At 33.6% G+C, this 22,393-nt stretch overlaps 1 protein-coding gene across 1 annotated transcript in view; it reads left to right on the plus strand.

Moving 5' to 3' along the window:
- Positions 1 to 22,126, plus strand: part of MEOX2 (mesenchyme homeobox 2) — a gene marked incomplete at its 5' end in the record, with an annotated part of 63,930 nt that extends 41,804 nt beyond the window's left edge. Inside the window, 2 exons of the mRNA XM_082846266.1 lie at positions 7,362 to 7,534; positions 21,667 to 22,126. Coding sequence (XP_082702392.1) covers positions 7,362 to 7,534; positions 21,667 to 21,891 — 398 coding nt within the window. The 3' untranslated portion in view covers positions 21,892 to 22,126. The remainder of the gene's footprint in view (positions 1 to 7,361; positions 7,535 to 21,666) is intronic.
- Between the last annotated feature and the right edge of the window lie 267 nt (positions 22,127 to 22,393).

Below are 22,393 nucleotides of genomic sequence, written 5' to 3' on the forward strand. Positions count from 1 at the left end.
AGCCATTCTGACAGATGTGAAATTATATCTCATTGTGGTTTTGATTTGCATTTCCCTAATGATTGGTGATGTTGAGCATCTTTTCAAGTGTTTTTTTTTGTTATTGAGTTGTATAAATTCTTTATATATTTTAGACATTACCCCCAATTGGAAATATGATTTTCAAATATCTTCTCCCATTTACTAGGTTGCCTTTTCATTTTTTTGATGGCTTACATCACTGTATAGAAGCTTTTTAGTTGGCTGTAGTCCCATTTGTTTAGTTTTGCTTTTTTTCCTTTGACTTTGGAGTCATATAAAAAAGAAATTGCTAAGACCAATGTCAGGGGGCTTAATGCTTATGTTTTCTTCTAGGAATTTTATGGTTTCAGGTTTTACATTCAAGTGTTTAATCCATTTTGCATTAATTTTTGTATACGGTGTAAGATAGTTGTTCAGTTTCTTACTTTTGCATATAGCTGTCCAGATTTCCCAACACCATTTATTGAAGAAGCTGTCCTTTCTCCATTGTGTATTCTTACCTCCTTTGTTGTAAATTAGTTAACCATATATGGTGGATTTATTTCTTGGCTCTCTCTTCTGTTCCAATGATCTCTATGTCTGTTTTTTATGCTAATACCATATTGTTTTGGTTGCTATAGCTTTGTAATATAGTTTAAAATCAAGGAGCATGATATTTTCAGCTTTGTTCTTCATTCTCAAGATTGTTTTTGGCTATTTGGGGTCTTTTGTTGTTCCATACAAATTTTAGAATTATTTGTTCTAGTTCTGTTAAAAATGCATTGGAATTTTTATAGGGATTACATTGAATCTGTAAATTGCTTAGGATAGTATGGACATTTTAACAGTATTAAATACGATCATACTGATTACTAGTAAGAAGGCTGAATCATTAATCAAAAACCTCCCAACAAACAAAATCCAGGACCAGATGTTTCACTGGTGAATTCTACCAAACATTCAAAGAAGAGTTAATACATATCCTTCTCAAAGTCTTTCAAAAAATTGAGGAAGAGGGAACACTTGCAAACTTATTTTATGAGATCAGCATTACCCTGATACCAAAACCAAACAAGAACAACATACACACCTAAAATTACAGGCCAATATTGCTGATCAACATAGATACAAAAATTCCCAACAAAATATTAGCAAACCAAATCTAACAATACATTAAGTATTAGCAAACCAAATCTAACGATACATTAATGTATTAACAATACATTAGTATGATCAAGTGGAATTTTTGAAGGATGGTTTAACATTTGCACATCAATCAACGTGATAGGCCACATTGTCAAAATGAAAGATAAAAATCACATGATCATCTCAATAGATGCAAAAAAAAGTATTTGACAAAATTCAACTTCCATTTATGGTTAAAAAATAACCTCTCAGCAAAGTGGTATAAAGGAAATGCATCTCAACATAATAAAGGCCATGTATGACAAAGCTACAGCTAATATTATACTCAATGGTAAAAGGCTGAAAGCTTTTCCTCTAAGATCAGGAACAAGACAGGGATGTCCATTATTGCCACTTTTATTCAATATAGTATTGGAAGTCTAAGCCACAGCAATTAGTAAAGAAAAAGCAGTAAAAGACATAAATTGGAAAGAAAGAAGTAAAAACCATCACTGTTTGCAGATGACATAATACTATATATAGAAAACCCTAAATATGCCACCAAAAAAACTGTTAGAACTAATAAATGAATTCAGTAAAGTTGCAGGACACAAAATTAATATACAAAAATCTGTTGCATTTCTATACACTAGAAATGAACTATCAGAAAGATAACTCAAGAAAACAATCTCATTTACAATCACATCAAAAAGAAGAAAATATCAATACCTAGGAGTAAATTTAACCAAAGAAGTGAAAGACCTATACATTAAAAACTATAAGACATTGATGAAAGAAAGTGAAGAAGACACAAAAAATGGAAAGATATCCTGTACTCCTGGATTGGAAGAATTAATATTGTTAAAATGCCCGTATCTACTTTAAATTGGCTAAAATTCGTATAACTGCTATCATCTTAAAATTATAGAGGAGGGAGGAAGCAAAGAGAAGGGCTTTGTTATAATATTTGCCAGTTTATCCTCAGAATACAATGCAATGCCAAGGTAAGATTATTACCTACTGTGGGGAAACATCTATGTATAAGGTGTGGGTGACTTTAAGAGACCCCAATATTTTATTTTTATGTATATTCTGAGGTATTTGTTTTCAAGTCATTTATATCCAGATTCATACTAAGTTATTAAATTGGTACTAATTTAAGAAGAATCTTGTGCTATTATGTCTCTCTCTTTCGCTCTCATTCTAAAATGTGACCTAAAAATACATAGATTTTATAAAGTATCTCAAGTCTTCATACTCTTTTCCTCTATGTAATTACATCATGTGGTATGATTCTGTAATGTTACCAATTATAATATTTGCTTATGTAAGTAGCTAATGCTAAATACTGACACAATCATGTACACTGAATTTTGATTTTTCTCACTTTAAGAATTAGTTGTATAAAATTATGCCCAAGTGTGTTGGGAAAAAGTCAAATCTGTAAACTAAAATTTACTCTGACATAATAGTAACTATTCTATTACATAAGTTTTAGCTATATACAGTTAATCTTTCAATATCTCCCACCAAGTAAGAACCTAAATGCCTTTAACAGAAGTAAATAGGGTATCCTTGATAAATTATTTGTTCAAAACATACAATTGGCAACACAAATGTAATAAAAATAAATATATCTTCAGTTTCACTAATGTGAGATTTATCTGACTTATTTCATTCCTGAAAGCATACTAGACAATCCTGTGAGTAATCAAGGAGGCAGTGAGGAGGGAGGCTGGATGGTAAAAGAGTACATTCACCAATTGATAGTCACTGGTCCAGCCCATAGAATGACTTTTACATGTTGAATACAACTGTTACTATTACTAAACTGTTACTAAAAATGGAAATTTCTTTTTTTTTTTGGTCTTTGAAATTTGGGTTTGCTTTATAAGGGAAACTGTTATAGTAGCTCTACATTTTTCACATCAATGATATAAGAAACAGTGGATATTTTCAATGCTAATTTCTATTCTAGATTTAGCATAGTAGTTTTCAATCCTTTTTTTCCCTTACATACCTCAGTGTATAATAGCCACATTCATTAGTAATAGTAGCTCACTATGATTGTGGTTCTCAAATCTGGAGAGTGGATCACCTAGAGGATTTAAGAACCCCTGGGGAAGATTATTTACTCTGAAAAAAAAAAAAAATCTGGAAAGGCTGAAATGCCCACTCATTAAGAAGCTGGAGTAGCAAGTAGGATAAGTTTCCCATAAGGAAGGCAATTTCCTGTTTAAATGTGAAAATTACTAGCATCAATAGGATTATTCTATAAATTACCCTACATCTATCCACAATCTCTATGCCTATATAAATATAATTATTAGCTTCCTATATCTACTATTTGCCGAGCTTTGTTAATAATAACAGAATATCTCTCATTTTGAATAGCTTACAAAACGTTAACACAAGAAGTTGCAAAGCACTAGAATAGACAGTGGCTTAGTATTCATTTTTTTCTTCAGAATATGAAATAAGTATTCCTTTTAGTCTAAGCTATGGAGACCTTCCTTTACATTTTGATATTTTACAGACGTTGGTAAATTATGTTCTTCATTTAAACAAGGTAATAAGTTTACTCAGGGTAGCCAAAAATATACTCAATCATACTTTATTATTTCTCTTTTGCTAAAAGGCATTCTGTGCCACTAGTGAACAGACCAAGCCCTCACATTACTTGTCGTCAGTAAAACATTATTATCTTTTGGCATCCTCTTGCACTAGGGGAAATAAAAAGTCACATGTGGAGAAGTTCTAAATGCTAGACAGAAACGATCCTTGGAGGGCAATTTTTATCCTCCACGGAAGTATTGCAGACTTCTTCCATTAGCATAGTCCCAGGGAGCAAAAGGTTAGGGAACTGGGACTGCCAACTATACCTGAACACATAAGTCAACATTTCCTCCAAGCGGTGAGGGAGTGTGAGAGTGCACCCACATGTGCATTAAAGTATCTGAGACGAGAAACAACAATTGTACTATTTTACATTGCAATGTACTGTACAGATGGTGACATTTTGTTTGCGGTTGTAGGCAAGAAAGGAGGGCAGTTTCCAGACTCCCCCCTCAACACCTACCATTTGGCATAGGATATGGGAGGTTGAAGAAAACGGAGGGAGTTTTGCCTCAGTTGAAACAGCTGGGAAACAGATGGAAGCTAATGTTCAGTTTGCCAAAAGCCTCATCCAAGGCTGTCACCCGTTTTCCACCAAAGAAAAGCTAGTCAGGTGATAGGAGTAGAAGCTTCAGGGTCAGCAAACGATGGACTTTGCAAAATACAGGGGAAAAAAGTCAAAAAATGTTTTAAATCCAAGATTTAAAATATAAGTTTAAAAGTTATATTTTTAAGTTATATTTATAAGTTATATTTTCTTATAAGAAAGTATAAGTCCAGAAATGCAATCCCAAGGAGCATGTTTTTCACAGGAAAGAAAAAGTGGGAGCATCATGGGTGGAAACCACAACAGAATCACAGATCCAAGGATAAAAGTGCCCACATAATTAATTGACATTGGTGCTACCTCAGCTACATTGACATTCTCTTTTAGGTAATGAAATCAAGAAGCACATACCCACTCTTTGTCATGTTAATTACAATATAACTATTCCATTTGCGCTTATTGTAAGTGTGCACAACTCACATCATTTTAGTCACTGGATTTCACTTTGTGAGCTACTTTGGTTTGGAATTCAGGCACTTGGTAAGTTGCTTTTGGATATACATGTTGAATTATAGCCAGACTTTTGTTCAAATTCAGTCACTGGATGTATAAACCTTCTCTTGTATATTTCTAGTTTCAGTGGGCATGCGTGTAGATCCACTGCATGTAACCCTTCTTCCAAGAACTGGCCCAAGTTTTGTATGTTTGTATGTGTCTGTGGCATTTTTGAAGTACTGCTGAATACTGCAAAAGTTAAAAGAAATCGGTTTCAAAAATAAATACAACTTAATAGGCTTTCCTCAATGTGAATTTGTTCATTCATGCTTATATAAGGGAATGTGTTAACCATGAATCATTCCAACTGAATTGCTTATGAGAAAAAATGCCCTGGCTTTCCTTTCAGTTTCCAGAGTTGCATTACTGAAGGGAAAAGAGCATTGTCCCCACATAAAGAATAATCAGCCACAGATTTCAGACTAAACATGGCTCCAAACTGGCAAAAATATACTTTCGATTCACGTGAGAACATGAGTCCTTGTGAGAGAGACTTATCTGAATATTCTGGGCTGTGACTGAGTTTGCCTCTGCCAGTACAGCTGATGGAAAAGTTAAAAAAAAAAAAAAAGAAATCAATCATCGGAAAGTTTTGTTCACATAATACCAGAATAGCAAAATGAACCAAAGATTTGGAGGTTGGCAAATCTGTGGCTTAAAAAAGTGGATAATGCAAGTTCCACTTAGAGCCTGGTAAGTTCATATGGTGTAAACACAGCCTAGCTGAGAACTCACACATCTTCTAATCCATAACTCATCTGGTCCCAGTGGCTTACAATCAGATACAGTCAGCCTGTGTCTAACATACCACAAACGACTTTTTGCACTGGATAAAGCTCTGACTGCCCTGTCAAGGTGCGGAGGCAGTCAACACAGGGCTATGTGTCAAGCCCAGAAATGTGGTCTGTGAATTCTAAAGAATTTATGGCAGTGCCAGTGCACCAGTCAGTGAAACATGTCCTGTGATCCCTCACAGGAAATTAGTGGCCAAGTATGCCAAAATTTTGATGCAAACCTATTGCCACTGCTGCTACTAGACCTAGAAAACTTTACATTTGGCCAGCGTAGATTCTGGTAAGAATCAAATCAAAACTGTTGATATTAGAGCACCTTGTCTAGAGGATTTCCATTATGCAGACCCCTCTTGACTTTAGTTAGACTTCCCCCAGCCAGACAGAAAGGAAAAGAACACTAAAAAAAACAACAATATTTTGTACATAGCATATTTAAGCATCATTGGATGAAGAAACAAATACCACTTTAAAAGTTCCTTCATAAAGCTGTACCATACTATGTTTGTCAGTTAAAAAAATGTCACACTTCATAATGTGATTGACCGTCATTTTTCCTATATCATTTCTCTCATTTGGCTTCATAGAAGAGTTCATTGTATCACTACCTAGTAAAGGCATCACTATTTGTGTGTACAGGCTCAAAAATAATTAGAAAATTGGAATAATTTTTGAGCGAGTACAGACATGCCACTTTATCTTGATTATGTTGATATTTCACTGAGGTAAATTTGACATGAATTGTTAGAGCTGGTATGATTATCTATTACTTTGTATATGTAGAATTTTTTTCCATTATAGACACACGTTCTGTTCTTCAGTATGTTAAGAATGTCTTCTAACCTACACCTCAGGGATATTATGAAGATAAGTAAAATAACTCTATGTTAATTATGTCTTGAACTCTTAGAAGAAAAGATGGCATGATATGCTTGCTGTAAATTATGATTTTTTCTACAGGGCATTATAAGATTTGGTGTTTGGGTACCTAATTTTAGGTGTTGTGCATCTTATGTTTATCTCATATGTAGGGAAAAAACATTTAAAACTCTGTTCATATTTTGAGTTAAATGAACAAAATTGTATTTACAGATTCCACATTGCACTAAGTATTACTCAAAATAAAAGGAGAGCATTGCTGTTGCCTTCAAGGAGACTGCACTTAAATTGAAATGAAAAAACCAATAAATACACACACACACACACACACACACACACACACACGTATGCTTACTCTGAGCTTGAACTGACTTTTATTGTCCAGTTGCTAGATATTTGAATTGCTCAGATAGTCACATACTAAGTCACCACTATTTCTTAGGATCACTCTGTTTAGTCATCCTTAGATCTCAAGAATTTATGTTGAAAAACTTACTAGAAGAAATTTTATATCTGAATAGTTTCAGATATAAAATTGTTTTCTAGAGGGGCTTTGTTTTATCTTAACAGCATGTTAAGAGCAGTTAAGTTTTTTGTTCCTATTTCAAAAGAAGAAAACTAGACACTTCCCCAATTAGGTTGTGAGTCACTTGGGGGCACATTGGGAAAAAAAAGAAATTTATCTCACCGTGTTGAGATAAGTCTTACTGTCTTTGGTCTCTCTCTATTTTTATCATGTCTAACGCTACCTGGAAAAGTAGTTACTCAGTAAATGTTTCTGGTATGAATGATATGATTGAACATGCTTAAATGAATGAACTAAATCTAATTCTCTCTTTTATCTTCAGACTCCCAGGAAGGAAATTACAAGTCAGAAGTCAATAGCAAACCCAGGAAGGAAAGGACAGCTTTTACCAAAGAGCAAATCAGAGAACTTGAAGCAGAATTTGCCCATCATAATTATCTGACCAGACTGAGGCGATATGAGATAGCAGTGAATCTGGATCTCACTGAAAGACAGGTAATGTCAGATATTGAGATTATATGATATTTTTAATTGCTTTGGGTCAACAGTCTTCTCCCGCCATTTTTGAAATATCTAGCTCTGTGGTTCTTAAATATCATTGGGAAGACAGATTTTCTCTTTCATGATGAAGTTTTTGCCCAGCAAAATGACAAAATTAAGAAAGAATAAGATAGCCATGTTTTATAGAAAACTGCATTTATTCAGTTTAAGGAATCATCCTTTGTTCTGTGATTGTACCTTTCTTATTTTTTTTATTTTAAAATATTATTTCTTTTATATAATGACAGCATATGGAGAGGAATTTTATTTGCTTATATTTTAAAATCTCCTTATTTTGCACAATAGAGAGTTGGCAGTCCCATGTTGGTTTCCTCTATTGCTCAGAATAGGGTTTATGTTGCACATTAACCCCCAAACCTCAGTGACATAAGAAAAAAATTCATTGTTTGTTCACTCTCAGTATACTAACTTTACAAGTCCAGCACTCCAAATAATCACTCAGGGACCCAATCTGACCCTCTGGCATCCTGACATGTGGTGTCCTTGGTAACCACAGGAGGTAAGAACGAGTTGGAGGTTCATGCAGTGACCTTTAAATGTTTTCACCTGGAAATGACCCATGTCACTTCCATTTACACTCTAATGTCCGGAAATAGTCAATGGTACTACTTAAATTCAAGGGAGCTGGGAAATTATGGGAGCAAGGCTACATAGATCATTGGTAAACATTTCTACCCCATTACTTCAAATATTTTTGAAGTAATTTTTGGTCTCAGAAATTCAAAATTCTGGTACCCACTCATTTAGAGAACACTTTGAAATTATTAGTGACCTGTGGACACCAGTTAATAAGACCTAAATAATATTTTTAATTAATTACTTTTTAGGTCCTTTCTTGTATTTTAATTGAATGTCATATGATTTACTCCAGTAGTGTTCCCAGAGCACTCCTTATATGGATTCTGATTTTCCCTAGGAGAATCTACCCTACTGATGGTTAATAGTTGCTAATCTTTAGGAAAACATTCCTGAAAGGCAAATGCAAACATCTTTATGGACAGTGCAGTTTTGATTGGCACTCTTAGGAGTAGAGTCTCATTTCCTCTTCCACTGTATGCACCTCCTTCAGGGATCCCACTGGAAGCAAAGAAATATCAACATAGTGTGGACAGATGAATACTATCTTAGGAGAGCAAGTTATTTTATCCAACTTCTTCAATCATCTGCTCTCCTTCTGTTAATTTCTGTATTTCAGGTTTTAGTAGGATAATTCTGGGTAGTGAAAATATACAGAGGAACACTTTTATGTGGTTTTATTTATTGGCAGTTTATATTTTATTAAATATTACGACAAGTACCGAAGTTATGGAGCACAACATTTTCATTCCCTTGAACTTCACATACAAAGTTCTCTCCATAAGTATACATTTGGCATGCTGGAAAGCAGGATCCAAAATCTACATTGTCAGACCTCTGTTTTTTCGCTTTTTTTTTTTTTTTAACTGGAAACAGAAAAAAAGAAGGAGGGTGGAATTATACATTAATGTTTTTGTATAGAGACAGTGAATTCTAGGAAATGAAACTATATTTTAAATGATACATAAAGGAAATAAGAAACTAGAGTTTGCTTGTAATCTACAGAAATATGGGATGCATTACTGTGTTTAGTCTAGAGAAAAGTCAAGATCTGTGCTTTCTTTTCTGGGAATGTCCTATGGTTACCTGTCATTATCTGATCATAGAGCAGAGGTCTCACTTTTGGCTAAGAATAATGTCTTTTTAGGAGAAATTCTTTAAATTTGGTTTGGGAATTTTGAAGGTATTTTGGGTATTTCTTCTTTTTTCTAACTGACTTGCCATTCTTGGAAAAGAATCAGAAGCCATTATGTGAAAAACTTATGTACATATATATACATACCCCCACACACACACACTATATACACGCACATGCACAATTTTAATCTTTGTTTTTTTCAAAAGGGTCCCTTTAAAATTTGTATCACTTAGCCTTTGCTGTGTAACAAGCCACTCAAAAGTCTTAATGGCTTTAAATAATAACCAACATTTAATTTGCTCAAAATTTTGAGGATCAAAGATTTTGACTGGGCTCAATTGGCCTACTTCTGGCCTTACCTAGAGCCCTTATGGAACTGTAGTCAGCTGGTGGGTAACTAAGAATTGGTTGGTGTAGGCAGCCTCACCTGGGACATCTTGTCCCTGTTGCATATGTGGTTTCATCTTCTAATAGGCTCCCTGGGATTCACAAATGGTGGTAGAAGCATTCCCAGGAGTAGTTAGAGGAAAAACGCCAACGTACAAGGGCTTTCAAAGCCTCTGCTCGCATCATATTTACTAATGTCCCATTGTCTAAAGTGAATCATATGACCAAGTTCCGTGTCATTGTAAGAGAGGACCGCCTATGGGAGTAGACACATGGAAGGAAGGCAAAATTTTTTGGAGGTCATTAGGGAAACAATCTAACTATAGCCTCATAAAGGGAAAAAATAACAACAACAAACACTAAGAGTTAATTAGGTTTTCAAAGAATTCAAAATTTGGTATTGTGTAGAAGAGTTTTTTTATCCTATAAATCTCTATTAACGGTTTTGCAAGTTAATAAGAAAATATGATGGATGCATGTGGAATCTAAATTCCCAATCAAAATTATGTCTTTAGTTTTTGTTAGTCAGAAAAAAATTTAATTGTTATGAGAAAAATCTGAACAAAAATCCTAGATTTGCCAATTGGAATTGGGTATTCTTAGGCAAGTAACAATCTCCCCAAGGCCTAAAATGGAAATTAAAACTACCTTCTCTTTCTTCTACTCAGGTTTATATGTCACAATGAATGTGAAAGAAATCTTAGCATAAACTATAAAACAAATCTATCACCAAGAGGGGGGAAAACTTCTTTGCTATGCAAGGCATAGTGAGTTAATCCTTTTGTAACACAAATATTTGTTGAGCTAAATGATAGAAATAAAATCTTGTTAAAATAAGCTGGACAAGTCTGGTAGAACTCATGGAAGAAGCAAAAATTGAACAAGTGTTCACTATTGTGATGAGTGTTGAATATCAAAAGAGAGGAATGACAGGGTCATCTGAGAGAATGTTTCTGGTTATGCCAAATGTTCATGTCTTTTTCCTCTACTTCTGTGCACATTCAATATCTTAAATTAAGAATCTGAAGGCTTTTATTCTGGGCTGAATTTTACTATGCTAAATTCATCAGAAAAATATTGTATGCTGTCAATCAATTTTGCTATTCTTAAAGGTCTGAAAGCATATTCCTCCAAGATGCCAGAGTGCTCATCCCAGTAAGATATTTTCAGTTCATTTTCTCATGGTTGGGCTTTTAAAATTATAAACATAGAGTTATAAACTGAACCATTTGCATTCATCTTCTTTTAATTGAGATACAGCTATTCCATTACTTTGATTTTGCATTAATGTCATACATACTTACCTATGTAATCTATATCTTGACATATGAAATCTTAAATAACTCCCCTTTTATAGGATTTCCACATGTAAAATATTCTAATTATAGATGTACAATTTTTCAGTTCCATTCTGCTGCAAGATTTTTTCCACACTTTAAAATAACATGAGATTTATTAAAGTAACTTAAATGTATACACCAAAGAATATTATATCTAACTCCATTTTGCTCAGTGTTTTCCTTAACTTTAATAGAAGTTTAATCTCCTAAAAAATTTTTTTATTGATTTTTTAAAAGCTTGTCAAAATTCAAATATAGAAAAAGAACTTGTTTGTTCTAGTAATGTAAAGGGAAAAAACAACAAATATTGAATCATTTCCATTAATAGCAGAATTGTTTCACAAGAAATAACTTTCTCCTAAATGAAAACTTACTTTATAACCAGAAACAGTTTTTAGATGTAATTTTATTTAGAAAATTTACATAATTGCCTATAAAATATGTATAATTGATATGTTATTTGTAGATACTGTTTATGTATAATATACATATATGTATAATATATGTATATTTGATATGTGTGTGTATATATGTATATTTGATATGTATATATGTATAATTGATATGTTATTTGTAGATACTGCTCCCTTGTTTATATCACCCAATCAATATGCTTGCCACAATGCTCTGATGGGCCACATACATGTGATTATAAATATTTGCAATAATGATTAGGTTTCCTTTTAGAGAAAAGTAAGGTACACTAAATCCTTAAATATCACTCAGGACTCAAATTTTCAAACCTGAAGAATAGTTCTGAAATCTCCAAAGAAATAGGACTTTTATGTTTGTGTCTCCCATAATGCAATGCCTATACGGGTAGGGGAAGTCTGTAATCCCCTTTGAACTCCATCGGGCCAAAGAGGAAGAAGAAAGAAGGAGAAAAAGAGGCTTATCCTGCAAAGGGAATTCCATGTTAGCACTTAGGTGTTCAAGAAAATTGTTTTATGTTAAATAAAAATGGATACACTGGAACAAAGTTGAGCTTTAAATATTTTAATTATATAGTGGTTTTTTGTGGAACAGTTACCACTCTAGTAACCTTCCAGTTTCTAATTTACAGCCTCAAGTGTACAACATATTCTCGTATACCCTTCTCAGTCAACATCTAATAATCCTCAGTTGGCAGACCCACTTGGAATACTTTGAAGAGCCAGTCAGTCTAAAGACCCTCCTGTCCCAAGATTTTTTTTAAGTTTGACAAGCTTATTCCGCTTTTTCATCCATCCAGATACACTTGGAAAAAGCTCATGCCAAATTTTTAATGTCTCACAATGGGAAGAAGAGGGAAGGCAGCTGCATAAAACTATAGGAGTGACAAAATGGACATATTTATAGAGTTAAGGCTGCCAAATATAGAAAGAATGGGAGATCCTTCCTTTTCACAAAATCATTTCACAGAGCTAATCAAAGGTGCAATGTTGCAGATTTGTAAGCTAAGATTACCAGGATAAACAGCCTGAATTCATGATACCTCTGCCAAGATAAATGGAAAATCCCACCTAGTTGGATCATATTACATTAGTGGGAATGAGAGGGATTATGTTTTGTTTGTTACTCATAAATCATTAAATGGCTCAATGCCAAGTATTTTCCAAATAGACGTCCATTTTTTGGATGACTGTGAAGGAGAATTTTTCCTGTGCCAAATAAACAGTGATTTTGTGTTTTACTCAGCATTTTGCACAATCCCTCCCCTTTGCAGTTTCATTTCTATACATTTCTGTGAATACTTTCAGTTACTTAGGTAATAAATTATGTCTCCAAGATCAGACATATTGTCTATTCAAGGTAATCCAAGAATACCTGTGTAGCCAGTGATTTTAGATATTTCCTCATTTCTTTAGAGTAGTATTTAACAGTCACATATTATATATTTCTTTTGCTTAAATCATGGTGTGCCTGCTAATTTGAGAGATTAAATATGATTTGACTCGGATGGGAAAAATGGGGTAGAATAGGGTGGACAATTTGATGGTGGAATATACAATGGAATCTTAGTTCAAAATAAAAAGAGATATTTCCTGAGTGATGCTGTTTGTTTGTTTTTTTAAAGAAATGCATATCGACAATGTGTGGTGAGCTCTAAAAGCCACATTCAGAACTGCCTTAGGTTCCACAAAACAAAGGCTATGATGTAAAATTTAAGAATATCAACAATAAAGCAAAATCTATAAAGAGAAGATTAACAATTCCAGCCTCTCCTAACTTAATTTTCAGAGATATTAGCTGTATAAAGTAGAAGGCTGAGAAATAAACAATTGAACCCTAACCATTTACCAATGTAAATATCCAAGTTTGAAATAATATAGAAAAAAATCAGAAAAATAAGACTCCACCCTTATTGAACCAGCCTTGAGAGTATGTAAAGAATCTATTTTTTAAAACGTTCTTAGGTAGATGAATAGAGAGATAGACATAGAGATATACAGATACATCGCTATCTACCTATGTGTATATACACACACATATAAAATGAGCCTTAATTTTAGGTATTTCCTCAATAAGGAAACAAATAATTAACTTATATTTAATCAATAAATCGACAGTAACATTCTGAAACATATGCGTTGCAACACAGATCATCATTTAAAGTGTAATGTTAAAGAAAAAATCTTCTGTAATGAAAGATTACTCCTTTTCCACAGTATCCTTGCGATCATATACGTTTTTTTCATGTAATTTAAAATGAATTCTAAAACTAAGAAGCTTCTGGAAATTTTGAGAAGCTGGTTCAAGTTTTATGTTAACATCTTCAACTTTAAAGAGATGTTCTGTTATCTAAAAATGTATATAGAGCATTGCATATGTTCTATGACATCTATAAAATAGTAAATACAGATCTAATAATGGACAATTTCTAGAGAATTTGGCTATAAAAGACATTCTACCAATTAACTCCCTATTTCCATGACTCCTCATGAAAACCTGAGATGTATTTAACTTAGGATGGATTTTAACTTCATTTCTCTTTATCACTTCTAATTCTTATGCTGAACAGTTTTTTTTCAATTTTTTGAAATTTTCCCAGTTATTGAAATTACTGAATACTTTTGTGGTCAGTGTATATTCATATGATAGTAATAATTGCCATTATAAGTTCTTAGAATAATTTTGGAGACAGTCCCAAAATCTAATAAAAGTGTAGTGAAGGTTCACATGTATTCTGATCTTGAAATTAGTTGTCAAGACATAATCAGAATATTTAATTAGATTGAATCATAAGAATTGCCAATATTCTACTGCTCTTATAAGAATGGTGAGTTTCTGTGTTTCAATCAAATATTTACATTTGATAGATTTCACTTAATTAGACAGTGGCTAGGATAAAGTTCATTTCTTAAAATTGTATATACTGATTGTGATATATTGCTAACTATTGTTAAACATTATCCCAGAGATTAGGCAAGATGTTGCGAGCAAAGGTCATCATTCTAGTTGATCTTAGTAGTTTAAACAAGGTAAGTAGCAGCTGTGGGTCAGAATACACAATTTCCATGTATTCAAGAATTGCTATTCAGGTATTTGTTAACACAGTAATGGAGAAAAATGCCTAATTTAGTTTTGATATTTCCACTTAGATTTGCTGAAGTCATTTACTCATGATATACTGAGCTAAACAGTATTTCACTTAGAATAACTAAAAGATGTATCTGTTTTTTTAATCTTGTATAGAAATAGTGTAGTGAATTTTCACTGTAAATTCATATTAATAAAGTAGGTCATTTGAATTGAATTTCATCAGGTATGACAAAAGAGGTATAATTGTTAGCATTTACTACTACTGTGACATTTCTAAAGGGTCAAATTTAAAAGTGGTCAGTCCTCTAAGAATTTTGCTCATCATGTGAATGATGACTCTGGCTGCATTTTTGTTAAGGAGAATATAATACATATGATTAGCTTGTAATAGTACCCATTGCTTTACCATTTATTATGGAGAATTTCATTTGTTGCCTAGAAAATAGTTTATTTCTTGTTCAACATGTTATTTGCCCACAGCTGCCAATGGCTGATGCGTATTCAGTTTGTTCAAAGTCGTGTGAAATAGTAAATGTTTTATGACTACATTTTTTTTTAGTGAGCCTGGTTCTCAAGCATTCTAAGTACAAAAAGAAAAAAAGAGACTTTGAAACTGAAAATTTTAGAGGCCGGAAAATGATTTCCTGGTCTTAAACATTGTGTTAAAATAGAGGAGAAAGGTGAGTGGCAGTCCTCTACGCAGGGATTCAGGCGTTAGTCATGGAATATGTCCTAACCCCCTTCACCCCCCAACACACACACAGACACACACACACACACACACACACACACCCCATGTCCCAACCCCTTGTTGCACTGCTATAGAAACAGCAGTCAACCGGTAGCTCCCATGTGCTTCTTGGAAATAGCCGAGGAATTCCTTCTCTTAATCAGATATAAATCTATTCAGACAGGAAGAGTAAACAAGCTTACTATTCCCCCATTTTTCATCCTTACCTTATAGAGCATTCTTGGTTCTAATTCTTCAGTTTAACCACTGACTTTGCCACTGAATTACTTAGATAAGTCTTACTGGGATCCATTTACTGATACAGTAGGTTTACTAGATCAGCCGCCATGATCAAATTTAATCACACCGGTGATAAAATTATATTCATACAATTACTCCTTTGCATGTTTTCACATGTTAAAGATGTAAATAAATATTTGTTAGTGTTTACAGTATTTCAAGTGTTCATATACAAATAGAAACAGTTGAAATTTTAAATCTACAAACTCCAGATGTTTAGAGACATCTAGATATGTCACTGAAATATTTCGTTTTCATCCAGATGTTACGTGTTATGATTGTTTCTTCAAAAGACAGACATTTATGGTAGTCTATAAATATGGGTTATAGCATTATATAGATTCTACTTTCTATCAACCAGTTTGCCTCTGGCCATTTTAGAAAATTGTATGACAATACAGCTACATATTTCATTTGTGTTCTCCTGATATATTGTGAACCCTCAAGGACAGGTGTTATGAACTTATACATAGAAGGCCATATGTGAATGACTAAATAAATTAAAGAGATAAAATGAATGTTTAGCAAATAGTAACAATGATTCTCAGTTACAGTATTTTTATTAAAGAGAAAAATTAGATTTCTAGATTCTGAAATATCATTTAAACATATTAGCTACAGTAAGATTCTCTTAGCTGCTTTCTTCAGTAACGAGAGTCAAGATGTGAAAAAATGTTTTCCTATTTATTTAAATAGTAGTTTGGTTATCCAGGCAATGTGAATACTAAATACTTGTAAACTAGGGGATTAAAAAGTGAGGCTTCATAATAATCAGATGTTCTGAAAAGTAAGGTTTATAACTGAGCACTTTAAATATTTACTACTAATCCTGCAGGCTATTATTTCCTTTGTTATTTTTTTATTTTGAAGATTTTTTTGAAAAATATTACCTTCATGCAGAAATATTAAGAGGCTATAAGTTCGGTTCATATTGCTTTGGTTTCATGAACAATGGTATTTTTTCCTTACTCAGATTCTTGTGGGAGAAAGAACTTATTTTTATCTGAGTTATTGATCATACTGTGTAACAAAACATACTTCATATGGAATCTTGCCCTAGATCCAATCTTAAAAAAAGGAAATACTAAAAACAAACAAACAAACTCGTTAACCAGCATTTCCAGAGAAATTGCCGATAGGAGATAAATTGAGTTTAAGCACAAATAAAATAATAAAAGTTCACAAAATTTATATAGCATACTCCAAGATGGACAGATTTGTTTTAGTTGTATATAAAATATTTGATGATCCAATTTCCTAGCACCTAAGGTACTACCCTAGGTTAGTAGAACAAAAAATTCAGAGACACACAGGATGCCAGTAACAACAAGAGCATGAGATTCCCAGAGGAAAGAAATCATTTGCTATAATAATTGTGTGGCAGCAAAACAGTGTGGGACATTGAATGTAGGGGTAGAGTTCATGCCATCTCATGGACCATTGGGGGAACCTCTTATTAGGGGATCAGCAATGACACCAACTACAACAACAAGCAGTTTAAGGATATTCTGTAAAAGATGAAGCTAATCTTTACTCACCTCAGTATATGCCAAAGGCCTCATATACAGTCAGTAAACTGCCCTTGAGGGCAGGAACTATTTCTTATTTATTTGTACACATTCCTCAATCTAACCCCTCTTACCTGTTACTAAACATTCAGTAATATTGAGTGTATGAATGAATGACTAGAGATTCCAAGTCACCAAGGAAACACAAGATTAGTTTTACTCTACTTAGTTTATAAGTGCAGATTATTATATGAAACACACTTGCAAATTTTAATCAAAATAATTTGCATATTTTAAAAATTGTCAAGCATTTGAATGATTATTCTTTAGCTATCTTACAAAAGTATTTTTTCAATCCAGCCAATGAAGCTGGATTATTAAGTGATAATAAATTAAACTATAAAGTTTCTTTATTTATAAAACCATGGAGTTATTATTCTAATAGCAAGATTGACATAATCCGGAATACTTTTATAGATTTGTTTTTAATGCTGTGATGGTTGTAGAAAAACATATGCTTTTCCCCAAAATCTTCCTCTCCTTATTTCAATTCATCCCAATATTTTATAGTATATTTGAAAATACAGCTGGACACACTGACTTTTGAAGTTCTGTACTCTTCCTTCCCATTTTTATATGGTGTACTCATCATGCATCTGTTTCTGTGTTTTGTTCCATTACTAAATTCATGGAGTTCCTGTATCAAATATGTAGCTTGAACTAAAAATACCTCAAGGCATTTCAAGAAATACCTCAAGAAAATACCTAAAGGTATTAGAATTATTAGATTTATTATATAATCATCAAATGCTTTCACATATACATGCATATATCTATATATCCATGTATATATATTGATACATAGCTACTATTGAAAACTCTGAAGTCTTTCATTTGTCTGTTTAAGAAAATGAAATGGCAAAATTTCACATGGTAGACATAGGAAACAACACAAAATAACCTATACTGTTTCTAAAATCAATACCATATTCTTACATTTTTCTCATTTAGAATTGCACATAACAGGTTTTATACTGGTATTATAGAATTAATGCACCCCTCCTCCCAGAAAAGGAAATAAGTATAGATTTAAAGAAATCTATTCCTCCCATTTTCTGCCAAGATTATTTTGGCTGGATATTTCACTCTTTGGTGACAATGATGATGATGTGTTTCTTCCATCTGGAATTGTCCATGGAGAAAATGTCCCTATGGAGAATCTTGAAAGGCTCATTATTCCAATATTACAAATATGAAAATTGAGGCAGAGAGAAGTATAATTTTCTCAAATTCACACAGAAACTCAGAAGTGAAGCCAGGAGTAGAGCCCAACTCATGTGGAAAAGATCTAATGAAACATGCAATGTCAAACTTGCAAAGGTAATTAAATTGAGTAGTATAATTACCTAAATTACAGTACAGGAAAATACTGTCATATTTACAAACCTAATTATATTGGGTAGGAGAATTACCTGAATGATAGTAATCATATGGATGGAGTTCACATACTTTATATCCTTTACTTTTCTAACCTGAAGGCTTAAAAAGCAGGAGTTTGAAATATAACAGGAACAAAACCAAAAAAAAAAAAAAATCAATTTGGAGCCAAACAAACCACCAGGTTTAAATTCTGGCAACACATTTTTCCCGTTTGTGTACTCTTAGGCAAGTCACTTAACCTTTGAGTCTCAACTGCCTCATCTATAAAACAGGAATCATATAGAAAAAATTTTGAGTATTTGAAAAATGCATATATAGCACCTATCAGTATAGGGGCTTAGCCCTAAGTAGATATGTGATTAAAAATCACAGCTTGTCATTTGGCTATTAAGTAATAATAATACAAGAACACCAATCAGCTTGTTTTTAATCAGTCTATTTTACTACATATTCTGCGTTTCTAAGCAATCTTTTCCTACATTTTCTTATTTTTGATTGTTAAATGGATTAATATATGTATGGATAATGTAAGATACAAGATTTTAATTATGGCCTGATAGAACAGTGAAAGAGTTGAGAAATGACTTGGTTTAAATGTTTTTTAGTGCCAGCAGCTGAGAAAACTGTACAAATTTTGATGGAGTATTGTGATTTGAAGACCACTAAAATAAGTACATCTTTAGAAATGTAATATGTTTCTCTTTACTTTCTCTTTAGCACTCTGCATTTACAGAAATTGAGATTGTTTCTAAAGTGAAAATGGAGAATATTCAAAATATTCCTGGAGTAGAATAAAACAGAACTATCTCTGCCAGATATAAAGACTTACTATGAAATTATAATAATTAAGACTGCGGTTTTGTCAAAAGGATATAACAAATGAGTGCATCAATAAAGCTATGTGTAAATGGAAACTTGATGTATGACAAAGTTGAAAACAATAATCTCTGGAAAAAGGGTGGACTATTCGTTAAATGGTCTTGGAATAACTTATTATACAAGTGGAATAAAGTAAATTTAGAAATTTTCTTTGCAGTATATACTAAAATCAGTACGTCATGGATTGAGCACTCCAATTTGAAATGCAAACCTTAAAACTTTTAGAAGACAAAGAAGAATATCTTAATGGTCTCAGAAGAAAGAAGATTTTTAGAGACGACATGAAAAAGATAGCCATAAGAGAAACAATTGATAAATTTGAATATAATGAATTTTAGAGTTTCTGATCATCAAAAGATACTCTAAGGAAAGGAAATGGACACACTATAAATTGAGAGACTATAGTAACAGCCATATAACCACAAAGCATTAAATGAGCATTCAGAACATATTTTAAGAGTCCATAAGGAATGAAATTAAATCCAAAAACAACTCAGTGTAACCCAAAGATGTGGAGGCATTTCACAAAAGAAGAGATACAAATGGACCATAAACACTTAAAGATGCTGTACTTCATAGTAATCAGGAAATGCAAACTAAGAAGATGGTGCGATAACATTTATAGTCATTATGTTGGAAAAAAACTGACTGATAACTCCAAATATTGACAAAGATGTGGACTGGTAAGAACTCTTACACCCCGGACTGTGGAGGGGTTAAATTGATGAAGCTTTAGAAAATAATTTTTCTGTATTATCCTGTTAAATTCAACATTCATACACCCTGTGTATGATGGCAACTCCTGAGTGTATACTCAGAGAAGTTCTATCACATGTTTATCACAACACAAATGCAAGAATATTTATAACAGCATCATTTATAATGGAAAAAAACAAGTTGTTCAAGTGTCCATGAACAGGAGAATGGGTACACCGTGATATATTCACACAATGAAATCGTATACAGTCATGAAAAATGAATGAATGCAGTCCCTTGAATCAACATGGATAAGGCAAGAAGGCTATAGTTAAAAACATTCCATTTCGATAAATCTAAAAGACAGGCAAAATTAAACAGTACTCTTTAGGGTCACATGTAGTGAAAAAAGCTGTTGTCTCTGTTTATTTCTTTGTTTCAAATAAGGGCTTGGGGATGATAAACACAAAATTCAGGCTTGTGGTAACTTTGAGTGGGGTAGACAGAGAAATGCAATGTAAAAGGAATAATTAGCCTAATAAGAATATACAGTGATGAGAAGTGCAGCAGGAAAGGAAGTCAGTTCCTCTTAAACAAGAAAGTGAAATGATGCCATTAATTATTATGGTTGTGGTCATGGATGGTCATTTAACGCATGTCTCTACAAAGCTGATGAGACTAACATAATATACAATCTCAGTATTAGCAATTAACAAGTATCAGTGAAAATTTTGGATCTCGATCGTGTTTTGAGGAAATCATTGGAATCACATATATGTAAAGTAAAATAAAAGTACTAAGGGCAGAAAAGCATAGTTCAAAAGAAGATGGATTCACTCTGAGGTGGAATGGTCAAGTAAAGCTTTGGGAATGCAGCCGTGGACTGCAGCGGCACAGAATGACCTTCCAGATGTAGCTTCATCAGTAGCTCCCTGAGCATTTTTTTTTTTTGCGATACGCGGGCCTCTCACTGTTGTGGCTTCTTCCGTTGCGGAACACAGGTTCCGGACGCGCAGGCTCAGCGGCCATGGCTCACGGGCCCAGCCGCTCCGCGGCATGTGGGATCTTCCCGGACCGGGGCACGAACCCATGTCCCTTGAATCAGCAGGCGGACTCTCAACTACTGAGCCACCAGGGAAGCCCTCCCTGAGCATTTTTAAAATGGGTTCAGGAATTGACAGCCCGGGGCGGGAGGAGGGCTGTTGTTTGACCCAGACAATTATTAAATGTTAGTTCTAATTCACAGAAACTCTTTATAAAGCTAAATACCTTTGAACCACCTAAAATGATAGAGTACTTTCCCATCTATTTTTTATACTGTATGTCATAAAACGTGAAATATAGTCCTTGGTACCTTCTGAAAGTTTTAAAATTATGAACATGGGACATGATTAAATTCAATGTTGATTTATTTTCCTATTCACTCTTTCATAGTGTGTTTGTATAAGCCTTTGAAAAGCTACTTTTTTCACTGATGACCAAAAAGGAAGAATAAAATGGTCCATTTAACTTTCGTGCTTTCTTTTGTTTGCTCCCTTTCTTCGTTAAAGGTGAAAGTCTGGTTCCAGAACAGGCGAATGAAGTGGAAGAGAGTAAAAGGAGGACAGCAAGGAGCTGCTGCTCGAGAAAAGGAACTGGTGAATGTGAAAAAAGGAACACTTCTCCCTTCAGAGCTTTCGGGAATCGGTGCAGCCACTCTCCAACAAACAGGGGACTCTCTAGCGAATGAAGACAGCCACGACAGTGACCACAGCTCAGAGCATGCACACTTATGATATACACGGAGGGGATCAGCTCCATTCTCAGGAAAGAAATGTTGTGATGGCAAGCCTTCTTCGAACATCGTTTACACAGAGAGATGACTAGGACCGTGATTTTTAATATTATTAAATTCAGGCATCTCGAGTCTGTTTCTCATGATATATAGAGGGTTTACACTAAGTGCCACTTATTAAAGTTTCTACTACAGTGAAGATGGAGGTGAACTTGCTTTGAATATTGCAGATGTGTTGGTCGTGTGTATGACAGTGAGCAGCTTTGTGTTTGCTTTTGCTTGCACTGAAAATTAAATTGCTATCAAGAGCAAACTATGAGACATGTGCATTGAAGGTGCCTCCAGAGTGAAGATGCAGAAGGTGAATTTGCTCTGAACATTCCAGATGTCCGAGGTTATGTGTGTGACAGTGGGCAGGTATTTGCTCTTGCTTGCACTGACAATTACACTACTATCAAGAATAAACCATGAGACATTTTATCCTGAACAGCCACAGTGCCTGA

The sequence above is a fragment of the Leucopleurus acutus genome, assembly GCF_964270905.1.
Source record: "Leucopleurus acutus genome assembly, chromosome: 9".
NCBI classification, from domain to species: domain Eukaryota; kingdom Metazoa; phylum Chordata; class Mammalia; order Artiodactyla; family Delphinidae; genus Leucopleurus; species Leucopleurus acutus.